General features: G+C 43.9%; 1 protein-coding gene across 6 annotated transcripts; it reads left to right on the top strand.

The window, feature by feature from the left end:
- The first annotated feature begins 382 nt into the window (after nucleotides 1-382).
- gprc5c (G protein-coupled receptor, class C, group 5, member C) lies at nucleotides 383-11,470 on the top strand. Of its 6 annotated transcripts, none has more exons than XM_031561306.2 (5): nucleotides 383-897; nucleotides 5,649-6,713; nucleotides 8,524-8,630; nucleotides 9,236-9,358; nucleotides 10,467-11,470. In XM_031561306.2, the coding sequence occupies exons 2-5, from the start codon at nucleotides 5,654-5,656 to the stop codon at nucleotides 10,497-10,499; spliced, it is 1,323 nt and encodes a 440-aa protein (XP_031417166.1). In that variant the 5' UTR covers nucleotides 383-897; nucleotides 5,649-5,653; the 3' UTR covers nucleotides 10,500-11,470. The 6 variants fall into 6 exon arrangements, with proteins under 6 accessions (XP_031417166.1, XP_012675481.1, XP_031417169.1 ...); XM_012820027.3 differs by having other exon boundaries at nucleotides 447-897; nucleotides 8,524-8,624; XM_042703261.1 differs by lacking the exon at nucleotides 383-897 and adding an exon at nucleotides 5,359-5,428.
- Nucleotides 11,471-15,228: the final 3,758 nt, after the last annotated feature.

The following is a 15,228-nucleotide window of genomic DNA, read 5'->3' as shown; positions in this document are numbered from 1 at the left end:
CATTTAATCCAGGCACAAGCTCTCCTCCGTGCCTCTCTAAAGCCATTACTGACAATATGACCACCTGTCCATTTCATATCTTTAAACAAACTTTCCTGTGTCATTGATTGTGATGTGATGCCTTGTTTGGGTTAGGCCTGTATATTAGCCCTCAAAGACTAACCGAAACTTAAAGTTTTGTTTTGATCTTTTTGTCGATATGTTTACAGGTGGCTAATATCAAAGTATGGAAATGGTATGGAAATGAAAAACATGTTGTTCTTTATTGTCTTAAGGGAACATGCATGTGGAGATGATCTGAGATAAGTGTAACAAAGTTAGAGTCAGTTACAATGAGGGATTTATTTTTTTATTTTTTATGACTCGCAACTGCTGACAGGGGTCTGTGGTGCTCAATGCCCTTCCGAACACTGTGAAGTCCTCTCTCTTTCTCTCTCTCGAACACACACACACACACACAAACACACACACAGATTCCTCTGCCCTCCACACACAGGTGAAAGAGAGAGGGAGGAGGAGAGAGGGGGAGAGAATAGCGGTGAGTAAGCATTCTCAGGCAGGGGACCAATTTCACTGCATCAACTGAGGTTTGCTTCATTCGAAAACTTGTCTGAGCTCATAGGAGGAGCGCGGTCGTGAACGCTGGAGGACTGCGCATTCAGCAGTAGCCTACTTTTAGATTATCGCTACACTACATAAAGGCAGCATTGTTTCTATAGTGAGCAAGAGCCTACCTTCCCTTCTGCTTACTAGAAAATCTTGTAAACCGCGCCGCTGGTCAGGTTGGATGCAGAATGTCGAAAATATTTTTCTTCTACATGTGGAACAGGTGAAATTCTAATAATAGAAGATTGAGGATTAAAGAAAACACTCCTGCAAACTACCACTACTAATCAGGTACGTTTCATCCGCTTGAAAGTAGGCTATTAATGGTAGCATGGTCGGTGTAATCGTGGTTGTGTCGCCAATTTTGTGACTGAAATACTAATATAAAAATCAGTTTTAAAATGCGTATATACTCAAGTTAAAAGTTAAAACTTTATGACACGTTGGAAGGATCAGACTAAGAGTAGTTTTTAAGGGTTAGAAAGGCATCATCAACCACATTTTCTACATTTTTGGTGTACATTTTCCGTTGCTTGTGAGGTTAAATTGTTGTAGCAACCTTGTGCCCGTAGTATTGTGCACAATTAATCTAAATTGCATTAAATTACATTTTAGTTAGCTGTAGGCCTATATCTCATTAATATCGTCTGCTTGTGATTCTCCTTCTCCACCTGCGCAGGTGATAGATCATTTTATAAGGAACAGTAGGTCCTGCCTGTAGGCTACTGAAATATCATTGGCCAGGGCTCCTTGTTCCGCAATGTGGTTTGATCCAGCGGTTGTCAACTTTAGTTAAACAAGACATTCTGAGAACTTTTGGATACACCAGGGAATTTAGCTGGAAATATTGCCATTTCCTCACCTTATAGTCCATATAGGCTACGTCTTTGTAAGCAAATATATCCTTACATTTTGGCCATGTGAACTAATAATAAGGCCTACACTTTACAAATCTCCGTGGTCTATTTGCTTCAAGGGTAAAAGATGAAAAAGACTTCCATGAGATTCACATTCATTCATATTGGGAATAAAATATGGGTCAATAGGGGTCAAATTGGGATTTGTAACGTGGAGGTGCTCTGTGGTTTCAGGCCTACATTTCAATAAAATATCACACACATTTTTATTTTGAAGTATCATTTTAACAATGTTAAATAGGTTCAAATGTATGCCTATGATTCATATAATTTGGCACACTGTACATATATAAACAACAAGGTAGGCTATGACCGGTGCTGACAACCCTCTGCTTTGAACGTGGCAGTATGCAAAACTACAGTTGATGACGACAAAACCTTTCTGTAAGTGCAGTCTCCTGTGTATCAGTATCAGACATAGGAATAGTGGAGTTAGGCTACACCCAAAGGAGATAATATTAGTGCTATTTAATTCATATAGATGGACCAGTCTAATAATTACATTTAAAGGGAATTCATTAACATTCTAAAACATGAAAATATACATAGACATTAATGAATAGCTAGGAAATGATGAAACTAGTTTGCATTTCCTACCCATTATGTAAATTGGGTTACTCTTACTTAATTTAACTTGAACTTGAGCTTACCAGCTATCTTAACGTAACAGCTAGCTAGCTTGCGAAGATTTGATGCAACCTGTCACATACCATGTCGCCTTGGCGTTTAACTATATTTAGTAAAATCGCCATGTAGCCTATGTTGTTTACGCAGAATATAAGACACATTTGCATCCAATTATGAAACAAAATTACGTATCAGTTTCTGACCTATTTCGCTCCTTGCCATCCATCCACCTTGCCATCCATCTATCACTCTGGCTTCTGCACCATCTGACTGAGAAAAGAAAAGGTTGATCTGTAAAGTGGCTGTTGGCGTCATCCACCGACAGTACGAAGCGGAACCCTGTGACTTCTGATGTTTCATTCGTTATATATACTCGACAGCTAGCCTAAATAACAGTGGCTGCAAATAATCTAGGGTTATTAGAACTAAAGAAAGGAATGAAAATGTGTTTAGTCATTGTTTGAAGTATTACGACCGGTAAGTGTGCGACATATATATATATAAAACAATGTATACAATGTTGAAGATGGATGTGGCGAGGTTCAGCGTCCCCTGATGAAATTTAAGAGCGTATGTGCTGAGCCACGGCCCTGTTGAATCCCTGCTCAAAACCACAGTGTAGCCGTGTAGGGTGCACATTTATGTAATACCAAAGAACCTTTTTTAACATATTGTTCAGTCCAGTTCAGTTCTCAATAGCTGTCTGTGTGGTGTTGGATTTCAGTATGACCTTTGAAGATACAGAATTGATTTTTGTTTGGCTAATATGTCCTTAGATGTGGTGTTATATTTGCTTTTCGCATTCCAAAGGGTGAACGACATTAAGGCCGTGAATAGTTTTGTGTGTGAGTTTGGTTCACAAGACCTAATCAGTAACTCCACAAACATCCATAAGTTAGCGAAACACCTCCCTATGCAATAATTGATAGAGAAAGATAACATGTCGGACATGGTATAGTGTGAACCTGAAGATATCAGAACTGCCAGATGTCTTATATGGCTAGAGAGAGGAGTTTTTCCAAATGGTGCTCGAAATTCTAACTGATCCTTCTCGACACCATCAACAGGACTTGGTAATGTACACAACAGTACACGGCCCAACTCACTGGCTCGACAGCTTCAGTGACACTCCCTTCTTTCTCTTGGGGCAATAAATCCATACCTGTTGTCCAGCAAAGAAGTCTTCCTCACAACACAGAGTGTCATAGGCTCGCTTTTGATGAGCCCCAGTCTCGTGCAGCATCCAACTTGTGCCCCCCCCCGCAGCCTCCCTCAAAGGCCGTGGAAACACGACAGCCTCCAAGTTCCACCCCTGGTGCACAGAGGTGGCAGAACATTTCATTGATCAGACATTCAACCGTGGAACTCTCATCAGGGACTGCGTACGCCTCTGTCCACTTTGTAAAACAGTCCATGGCCACCAAGATGTAGCAGTTCCCCTGGTCGGTGACAGGAAATGGGCCCAGCAATAGGCCCTGCTTCATAGGCAACCCCACCTCCAGAAGTGAGAGCGCCTGGTCGGACCCTTCTTTCCTGTGCAGGTATCTCACCGATTGACATGCAGTTGCACGTCCAGCCCACAGCCTGGCTAGTAAAACAGGGACTGGAGCCGATGGAGTGTCTTGGTGATGCCGAAGTGGCCCGACGCTACCAGGCCATGGACCAACTGAGGACCCAGGCATGCAGGCAGGTAGGCACCAGCAGCTGCAGACCCCCAGGAGCTTGCCAGCGTTGATACAGCAGCCCGCTCTGCATGGTAAAGCTGGGCCATTGAGACTGGAGAGCTTTAGTCTTGGAGCACCTTCCCTTCCAATACAAGTGCCACCTGGACCCCTCCAGCAGTCCCTCTCCACTAAAGCGCCTCAGCTTTGTGGTTGTCCACTTTGTGGTTGTCTGTTTTGGCATCTCTGTCATGGTGATGGGAATTCGCTGGTCAGCGGTCGAGGTGGGGGCTGGTTCTGTCATTCTTCAGACAGGTGCATCCACCAGCTGGTGCGGGTGTGCTGGCATCTCCAGCCATTCTCCCGTCTTCTCGAGCGTGGCCGTCTTCGGATGCCACAGACTGACACCAATGTAGAGATCCCGTAGAGTCAGGTGTTTCTTTGACGTTCTTGCCGTTTATTTCCACAAAGGCACAAGCATTCAGATACTGATACAGAGTGGCAAATGGAGCGGGCTTACATACGCGGACACATTTCACAGGCTCAGGGCGGACAACAAAACAGCAGGAAAATCACACTAGGGTATTTATAGCAACACACTGACTCTTAATCGCAAAATTCAATTCAAAATACATGTAGACATCAACAAAGAGAGGAAACACAAAACACTCCAAATTAGAATGCTAAAATCGAATTATTAGACATTCTACGCGGAGAACATTGGGAGTACATCATATGAAAAAGCACACACGGAAATTCAGGCAATCACACACCCATCACTCCCGCTGCACGGCACAATACACTATTGTGTATGTCAATCTATTATCTACAAACTGAGAATATTTGACGAGGGTTTATGTCACCATTAAGGTTTCCCAACAACTACCCATTGAAATAGGAACGGCTGCTATTGTGGATGGATGACGAGGGAAGTGTATAGGCCTCACTTCTGCAGCCTGCTCTTCCAGCAGCATGTGACCTGGCTCAGGCCTATTTGATTTGGTTATGAAATAGTCCTTTTACATCAGCACAACTCCAACTGATAGGGCTGAGGCACACATGAGCGGGATGTCAGTGATCAGTCAATATTTGTCTTCAAGCTTCGTTTACATATTACCAGAATGCTCACCATAGCTGGTAGAGGAAGAGTGTCGTATTTGTTTACATATTATATTTGGTTATGATTGTAATGGTCATAGTACGTGTGTTAGTAAGGAGAGAGTAGTAAGTTAGTAAGGAGAGAGAATTGTATATTGTGTTTTTATGGGAGGAAGAGAGTTTGTTTGCATGCGAGTTTGTATATCTGAATGGTCCTACCACCTTAACAGCTTTCACACCTTACATTTCCATGGAGCATTGTCAGTGCATTTCTTTTTCTTTTCAACATTTCCCCTATTTTCCGTGACGCTGTCGAAACCTCTCTTTTTCACAAAATCAACAAGCAAGGACAAAAAAAATCGATCAATGATTTACAAAATGTCTGGGATAAATTCCAGCGTCAAAGGGTACTTGCACTGCCCATGGCCCCTAGCCTATAGTGGGGTTGGGTTTCTCCTATGAGGCAAACACGAATATTGGGACAGGGCAGGGCTTTGTACTGACTATGACTGATTTATGGTAAGGGTATCTTTAGTGTGACTTTGTGAGCTGGTCTTTTCACTTCTGTTTTCTGTTGACTTAGCTGTCTATTCTAAGGAATGTGTTTGGTGACTCTGCAGAGGAAGGTGACATTGAACACCACGTCCTCTACATATAGCTGTGTCCTCTTCATGGTTAAACTCATTCCTCCTCTCTCGTGTGTACCTGTGTGTGTACATGTGTGTGTTTTTGCATTTAGGAACCATGGCGACCACAGAGCCTACATTCCCAAGAGTTCGCTTGCTGCTGTCGTTGGCTGTCATTATTTCTCTCCCGGGCTCCATTGCTGCCAACAAGACCCTAGGCAGCCAGCCCCAGGGCTGTGGCCCGAACGTGGACTCCCTCTACTACAACCTGTGCGACCTGAGTGCCGTGTGGGGCATCGTGCTGGAGGCCTTTGCCGCAGCTGGAGTGGTCGCCTCGCTGGTCCTCTTCATCGTCCTCCTTGCCAGCGTACCCTTCATTTCGGACCCCAAGCGGCGCAGCTCGGTGGGCCTACACATGTGCTTCCTGGTGTGCACACTGGGCCTGTTCTGTCTGACGTTCGCCTTCCTGGTGGGCCGTGACTTCTCCACGTGTGCCTCGCGCCGCTTCCTGTTTGGCGTGCTGTTCGCGGGCTGCTTCTCCTGCCTGCTCATGCAGGACGTCCGGCTCAACCTGCTGGCCCGGCGTGACAGCGGACCCCGCTCTTGGGTGCTGTGCCTGGGCGCTCTGGGGCTGTGGCTGGTGGAGGTGATCATCAACACGGAGTGGCTGATCATAACGGTGGTGCGGTACCCGACCAACGCCACCGGCAGTAGCGGTGCCATCCCGTGCAACATCGCCAACCAGGACTTCACCATGGCCCTCATCTACGTCATGTGCCTGCTCCTGGCTGCGGTGGTGGCGGCGCTGCCCGCTCTGGCCGGCCGGCACAAGCAGTGGCGCAAGGACGCCGGATGCGTCTTCTGCACGGGCCTGCTGTCCGTGTGCATTTGGGTGGCGTGGATCACCATGTACGTCTATGGGAACGGCAGGACAGGCGGCCCCATGTGGGACGACCCCACGCTGGCCATAGCCCTGGTGGCCAATGCCTGGGTCTTCCTGCTGCTCCACACCATCCCGGAGATGTGCAGCCTCAGCACCGACGACGAGGACCAGCCCGGGTTCCGGGAGGACCTCTACCCCAGCCGCGGCGTAGGCTACGAGACCATACTCAAGGAGCAGAGCTCGCAGAACATGTTCATGGAAAACAAGGCCTTCTCCATGGATGAGCCTAACTCAGGTATCAGCTCCTCACACACATGCTTTCTCATTTTCAGTGAGAACATTAGGCTAGTTTTAAAGAAAAGATTTCAACTTTGAGTGCAGAGATATGCCTTGGAGGTAGTCCCACAATTTGACATTCTATAGACCATGCTGTGTACATACCTATATATATCCATATTGTAATGGAAAAAAATAGAGAATACCACACCACAGGCCTGGATTGCATTCTTTAGAGAAGATTTCACCATCTAACATCGGAAAGCAACTGCAGAGTTTCAACTGAAGATAGCACAATGGTGTTGGCTGTGACACACCTGTTTACCATTCAACTGTGCTCTATGGTCTTATCATTATTTAAATGGCCTCCTTTTCAGTAAAATACCTTCACATTCTTATTTGGAGCCCTCAACCTCTCTAAACATTAAAACACTTCTCGTGCCAATAGTCTAATCACTCCCTCCAAACACAGCGAACCACCGCAAGGAATTTGGGGGCCTTGTTTGTTGAGTCTTGCATTTAAAGGACAGTGCAGGACACTTGGTGGAGGGGAGGGCTTAAAATAAAAAGAAAGAAACGGCACCAAAACATCCTGAAAACCAGGCGTGGGTTTCATGTATCGCTGCTTAGCCTCCTGAATTTGATATGCTGATGTTGTAAAGGCACTCAAGGGCCGGTATCTGATCAGACTGCTGGAAGTCCAGTCAGAACACTGCGTTCCTCTGTGCCTCTCTCTGCCCACACTGCCACACACTGCCCTTGATGATGGGGTTGGATGCCCGCCTCTGCCACACAATTAAATCAACAAATATACATATGCACACAGAAAAGGTTAATCCCACTTCCATGTTTCATTGCAGTTCTGGCCAGTTACATTTTGAATGTAAGAATTTGCCAGATGCTTTTGATGGAAGAATACATAGAGAGTTCATCACAGTGTGCCTCCATCAGTGAACTGAGCAGATGCAATCAAAAACTGTACTGTATATTAGCAATTTCCTCCAGATCTAAATATTGTGGCCATACCTGCATATCATTTTGACCTGGTTCCTACAAAAGAAAATTATTTGATCTAGGGCAGTGGGCTAACAAAGAAGATGAGGTTTACTTATAATACCAATTAATTCCATTTTTACAAACCCCCTTTAGCCAGATTAACAATAGCATTCAATTTAGTGCAGAGAAAGAGGTGGCCACTGTAACTGTAAAACACACACCATGTTCAACACAGTGAGCCTCATCTCCAGACCCCTACCAGAGGTCTTGCCTCTTGTGTTTGCGTTGCCGCGTCGCTGTGGCGACCGAGGCGTGGCAACAGTATCATCGCGGGTAGATATTTCACAGAGGGACCAGGCATTTCAGGCCCCCTCGGGGTCCTTGGCAATCTCCAGTGGCCAGTGGCAGCTTTTTATGACGGAAAAGCCACCGTCAGGTCGGAGTGTGTATACTCTGCTGCCTGGTCTGTTTACAGTCCCCCCAGACCAACGGCTCAGTGAGCCATGTAAAAAGGATGCTTACTGTACAAGACAAATCCTCCAGGACAGGTTGTTCTGTGCTGCACGAGTGTACGCAACGACCAAGCTATTTTTCTCAGGTTAAGCAATAAATAGCATTTTAAATTTACATTGAATTGATACCAAAACAGCATTGTACTTAACATAAGACAATAATGGCATACTCTGCAAATTCTGCATACACACTCTCCAAAAGACACATGGCCTCTATACTCCTATTTGTTATGTTGCCTACATTTAACATTTGGCAGTTTTGTTGATTTGTGATCTTCTACTCCTGTGTTAAATGCAGTTGTCTGTGTGTCTGTCTTACAGGACTCAAACCAGTGTCCCCCTACAGCGGCTACAACGGCCAGCTCCGCAGCTCAGTCTACCAGCCCACTGAGTTAGCCCTCATCAGCAAAGGAGTCAGCACTGTGAGTGTACGTCTCACTCTGTGTGTGTGTGTGTGTGTGTGTGTGTGTGTGTGTGTGTGTGTGTGTGTGTGTGTGTGTGTGTGTGTGAGTGTGAGTGTGAGTGTGTGTGTGTGTGTGTGTGTGTGTGTGTGTGTGTGTGTGTGAGTGTACCTCTTATGTTTGGAGAAGGTCCTGTGTGTGTGTGTGTGTGTGTGTGTGTGTGTGTGTGTGTGTGTGTGTGTCTGTAACTGGCTTTCACGATTTACCCCTTTAAAATTCAGTTAATATTAAAGACCTAACAAAATTCAAAATTATGTAGTCCACTATCAATGATCTTGACAATGATTCAGTTTTGTATTTCTTGAGAAAAACACGTGTGTGTGATATTCTCTTCTATTTCTGAGTGTGGGGTTGTGCCTGTTTGTATATGTACAGGTGTGTATGTGCTGGAGAAAGTGTACTACTACCTGTGTTTGAATGTGTGTGGTGGTGGTGGAGGTATGTCTGGATGTACGTGTGTGTGTGTGTGTGTGTGTGTGTGTGTGTGTGTGTGTGTGTCTGCACCTCTCTGACCCTAACATCCTCATTCCGGCGTGCTCCGTTCCCCCTTACACCCTCCCCTCCCCTCTTAGCATTCAGAGGTGCAGTCGTATGACATCCCCCGCGCCACGGCCACCCCCCCATCCCAGAATGGGAGCAGCAGCAGCCCCTCCCTCCACACGGAGGAGGCCGCCAACCAGCGGCAGGCCAGCACTGTAGGTCCAGAGGCCGTCCTCTGTCTCCCCAGCACGTCCACTGTCCCCTGGTCATCTGTCCCAGCTTCACTTTCCACTATTCACTCTCCCTCCTCCATTCACTCCACATGGATGACCTTTTGCAGTCAAGTTGGCAAAGCTGAATAGCTAAATAGTTTAGCTCAAAAAAAGATCAATGAAAATTTCACTCACATAATATTGGCAATAAACTTTATATCTATTATGCAGATGTCACTCATATGGTGCAGTTGTTTTTTATATTGCTATAAAAAATATACCCATCCAGACTGCAACAATGTTATCCATCATCTCTGAATAGTAATGAAGAATCATCATAAACTCCATCTTTAACTTTCTGGAACTTAGCTTTGGAAATCTCTCCTGCCCTTCAGCATGTACTGCGGTTTCATGTTTATTCTTTCTCTCTCCCTCCTCAAAGCCTATTGAATTCTCTCTGACTTTCAGTCTTCTGCCCGATCTCTTCCCCCAAGGGACTTTCCATCTCTTCTTCTTGCCCTCTTTCTCTCTCTCTTCATTCTTCCACAGTATATCTTATTTCATTCCTGGAATGTGTCTGTGGCAAGTCTCAGTGCTTTCCTCAGTTATTTTCTGCCTCTTCGACTGGCCTGATAATCTCATGTGAGCCGTAGATTTCTCACAGTCACTTATCAGAAGAACATGTTCTCACAGCAGGGACTTGTGCACTAGTGAATCCTTCCAACTGGAGAGTGCAGTACAGATGAATACCACCACCAGAACTTCCAAATAGGGACAATAAGTAGATCTCATACAATGCATGCACCATCTAATTTATAGCAAGAAGAAGATAATGTACAATGCATTCACCATATAATGTATAACAAGAAGAAGATAATGTGCAATACATCCACCGTATAATGTATAACAAGAAGTAAATAATGTACAAAGCATTCACCATCCACACAGTTTTGCAAGGGGCTCCTTAGATCCTAGAAGCTTTGAGAACATGACTCTGGTAAACTGCATGCAATCAGCCATGTTAAATCCATGAAAGGTTACAGATGTTTCTCTTATATGGCATTCATGTAGATAGCCTGATCTTATATTCTTGCATTATTCTTCTTTCCAGGGTAATGGCTTACACAAGAAAGCCCAGTGGTAAATCCACACACAGAACCTGCCATGCGATCTACTGTTAATGGACATTTTCTCTTCCACAACCTCAGAATGCATTCTGCTGTTATTTCAAGGAGTTTTGGCCACGAATGGAAAGACTGACAAGACTTTGTTTTTGTGGTGACCGGATCAATGTTCAACCATTTCAGCAATCTCCACCCAAAGACGTGGAATGCCGATCCCTTTGTTGAGCACCCTGTCGAGTCCCATGGAGCGGGGTGCAGTTAAGAGCAAGACCAGGTTGAGTACACAGGACAAAACACCTGTCCGCTGAATGAACCTGCAGGCCTGAGAATACCAGGCTGGCACTGGACTCTGAGAGATAAGCCTGGCTATTCACAGAGCACGCAAACACTGGTGCTGGCAAAACGGCTCAGCGTTTCCACAGATACCAGCCTCTGGTGATAACGCGTCAAAATGTCCAAATCTGTCCAAATCTGTCCAAACACTCACTCACTGATACAAATGTGAAACACCCGCACTCTTCACACACACAGAACCGCCATTAAAAGAACAGGAGCACAAACAACAGAACATTGTGGATGTTGAGAGGCTACATGAGGCATGGTCTATGTGCGGATCATACAGTAACACACCTAAGCATTTGAAGCTTGTTTGGCTATTGCTTGACCTTATTTAACAGACCATATTCATTATCGTTTGAAGGAATATGTTAAAAATGACATTTCACTTACGTATATGTATATATTGAGACTTAGGTAGATCTGATGTTTACTAAGAAATTGCATGCATGAGCAAGCTATTGTTTCACCTTGTGCTAACACATCATTAGAACTTGGTATAACCATCCACAATCATGTATATATAATTTCACTCAAAAATGTCTACATTTCTGCACCAGAGTTAATATAAATGGAAGTAAGATTGAAAAGATCATGAAGGATCTATATTGTATTTCCTTTTAAATTTATTGAAAAATAAAACATCTTTTTACAAGTTGCTTGTTATCTGCCTTTTTCATTTTAAGGGTTGCCTTTGAGTTTCATGTTGCCATATCCAGTTTTTTCAAACTTGAAAAACTACAAATACCCATCAACAGCATTAACAGCACTCTATCTCTCTATCTCTCCGTCTCTCTCGCTCCATCCCTCCCCCTCTCCGCTCTCTCTGTTCTTCTCTGCTCTGATGGTCTGTTGGGAATGTCTGGCCGAGGGGTCAGGGCGAGGGCGATGGCACATCAGGTGAAGTGGTGTCCTCTTTTCTCTTCGGTCATTAGACCTGCCGGACCTGCGCCAGACCCGTGCCAGACACGCGCCAGAGTCACCCTATCTGCTTAAGGTTACGGTCCCCAGAAAAGGGAAGTGTACGCCGAATGGAAAATTACACCCCCTCCACAGTCGACTACTAACTATTTGCATCCTATGTCCTGATAAGATCACAGCGTTTCACCCAGAGGGGTGGATACCGTGAATCAGGCAGAAGCTAGAAAGTTCCACACGGAAGGCCCTCCGAAGGTTAAAGCACACACAAAAAAGCGACTTGCACATGAAAAAAAACATCTAATTTCACATCCTCAACCAAATATAAGTGAATTCTGGGATGGGTGGGAGATAAATACGAAATATTTGAGACTCTGGACACACCCTTTTCATTCAGCTTGCAATGGGAAAAGATGTTGTTGAAGAGACTGTATTTTGTTTGGCTTTTGTGTATTTTGTGTGCTTCTCAGTTATCTGTGATCCATATAAAGCTCTCCGTGTCCACTTGATTGTGTGATTGATTATTGACCACAGTGATTGATTATTATGATGAAATATCCAAGAATTCAGCACAATCAGCTTCTCACAAGACAGAGAAGCCATTCGTAATGTGACGGCAGGAGTCATCTTCGGTGCTCCTTTTTTTGCCTGCAATTACACAGATGACAGAGGTCACCTGTACAAGTGTCTTGTCCATTTGAATAGATAAGACTAAAGGCATGTTTCAATAATGTTCGCCTGTACGAGGAGGGATCACAGCATGGTGAGCTGTGCCAAATAGTGACAAACAAATAGTTCCTCATAGCGTACACAGGTATTGGGTTTGGTTAGGCTTGGGAAAATTCTCAAACTGAATGTATTGCCAATGAAAAGATCCAGTGTTTCGTTATACCAGTGGATGCTTTTCAGTGGAAAAATTATACTTGCATGAATTTGCATAATTTGGTAGCATCAGAGCTGACTCTTTCTATCACCGAAGGGCTATTGTTCTTTTTCCGGAACCTTCTATCTCAGCTGCATTGACACAAATGGAAACAAAGTTGTTTGCATAATTTAAGCAAGGTTTGGCCACCTCAGATAGCATCACCAGGCCTACCACACTGACTCTGGGATACACACATTATTTATTCTTATCAGGACAAGCGTTAACAGGTATGTCTTCAGAGGGTGAACTATGTCTTATCTAGCTGTGATTTATGTTTGACAGAACATGGAACATTATTTGTCACACACATGGGATGTGGGAGAGACTAAAAAAAGGTCTCCCTGTTTTGAAGTGTTTATCGTAAACAAATGTTCTGTTTGTTTTTCTCCGTTTAAGTAGGTCGGCGACTCTATGATCAATCAAATCAAATCAAATCAAATCAAACTTTATTTGTACGGCGCATTTCATACAAGGAAGTAACACAATGCGCCTCACAGTAGGAAAGAAAAGGGGGGGGGGGGGTTTACAAACACGTGTAAAAAAACACACAGATTTTCAAGAGATAAATAAATAAAATAAAATAAACGTACTAACCGCACTGGCACCGTAAAGGACTACTCAGCACGGTCATCGTCAAACTAAGCTGCTGGGGGGGGGGGGGGGGGTTACAAACACTTGTAAAGAGACACAGATAAGTAAATAAATGTATAAATGTTACATTAATGTTAAATAAATACATTTTACAAGTTACAAAACACTTATAAAAAGACACAGATTTTGCCAGAGATAAATGAACAGGAAATGACGTACTAACCGCACTGGCACCATAAAGGACTGCTCAGCACAGTTATCGTCAAACTAAGAGACAGCTGCTGGGGGGGGGGGGTACAAATACTTGAAAAGAGACAGAAATAAGTAAATAAATAAATGTTCCATAAATGTTAAATACATTTTACAGTGAGTGATAAGCGAGATCAAAGAGGTATGTCTTAAGTGCATGTTTAAAGGTTTCAACCGTTTCGGCCATTCTTAGGTATTCTGGCAGAGTGTTCCAAAGGTTGGGGGCATAGAAACTAAAAGCTGCTTCCCCATGTCTCTTTGTCCTGGCTTTTGGAACTGTTAGAAGTTCAGTGCCGGAGGACCTCAGGGATCTACTGGGTGTGTACCTTGAGAGCATGTCTGTTATATATTCAGGTGCATGACTATGGAGTGATTTATAGACTAGTAGGAGAACCTTGAAATCTATTCTAAAACTAACAGGTAGCCAGTGCAGTGATTTTAATACTGGTGTGATGTGCGCTCTCCGTCTTGTTTTAGTGAGGACTCGCGCTGCTGCATTCTGTATTGTTTGTAGTTGACTAATGGCTTTTTTTGGTAGACCAGACAAAAGCGAGTGATCAATGAACCTGATTGGTATTTCAGGACTGAAAGACAACCACTGCAGAGCATTCCACGCTCACACAACCAGTGAGGATGATATCGATAGATACACAAGTGTCCAATGGATCACCACATGTTTGCAATGTAGACGTCATGGCTTCATGTGACATTTGGAGAAAAGCTTGAGGTGATGACCTCAGGGGGGAAAAAGACATACAGTTTTCTGTAACATTGGACAGGTGTTCTCTATCTGAGATATGAGCATTGATACTTGTTTTACCAGTTGAGCTATATAAACTCAAGAAGTATCCAATGGGTTGCTTTGTCTTGGTGCTCAGGAACTGAAAGTTATCCATTTCACCAAAGATTACATTTAAAAAGAGTATCTAAAGAGTCAACAACAACTTTTACTCTTTAAATGCCAGTGATTACAGCTCCTCACCAAGTCCTCAAAGTTGACCAGAATTCTATCTAAGTCTGAACAACAGGACTGAAATAACGTGACATGACAATAAGCTCAAAACAAACGATCAAACAACAAACATCAAGAAATAGATTAAACAAACAGTCTTGTAAAACACACCCCACTGAATGCCAGTACATTTTAATTGCATATAATTAAAACCTGCATGCAAAGATAATTAGACGATGTAAGTAGAGCAACAGCTGTACACAGTACAGCACAGTACATTCAGAAGATTCTGACACACACACAAACACATGAACTTCACATATATTCTGAGAGATTCATGACCTCACCCCTAGTCCATAGACAGAGGTCACGCTATGGCTATGAGTCTCTACCTCCCGGGGATCTTCTCTGATAACATCTGAAATAGGACATATTCTCTCTCTCTCTCTCTCTTTCTCTTTCTCTCTCTCTCTCTCTCTCTCTCTCTCTTTCTCTCTCTCTCTCTCTCTCTCTCCTCTCTCTCTTCCCCTTCTCCCCATCTTTCTTAGACAATGATACATGTTGCAGGGGAAGGGAGGTAAGGCAGTAAGCCTTCTTTTGTGCTTTCATTTCTAGGCCAGCGGTGCCCTAAAAAAAGTATTTTATTGAAAACTCTCTCAGAAAGGTTGACCCTCTTGCCACTGTTAGACATAAATAAAGATGACTGGCCTTAGAAAGACAGTTAACACATGTTACGTAAAAAATAAGGCAAAGTCTGCACTTTAATTTAAGTGGACAA

Source organism: Clupea harengus, chromosome 23 (assembly GCF_900700415.2).
Source record: "Clupea harengus chromosome 23, Ch_v2.0.2, whole genome shotgun sequence".
In the NCBI taxonomy this organism is placed as follows: Eukaryota; Metazoa; Chordata; class Actinopteri; order Clupeiformes; family Clupeidae; genus Clupea; species Clupea harengus.
The sequence above is the reverse complement of the archived record's forward strand: the minus strand, read 5'-3'. Positions and strand labels throughout refer to the sequence as shown.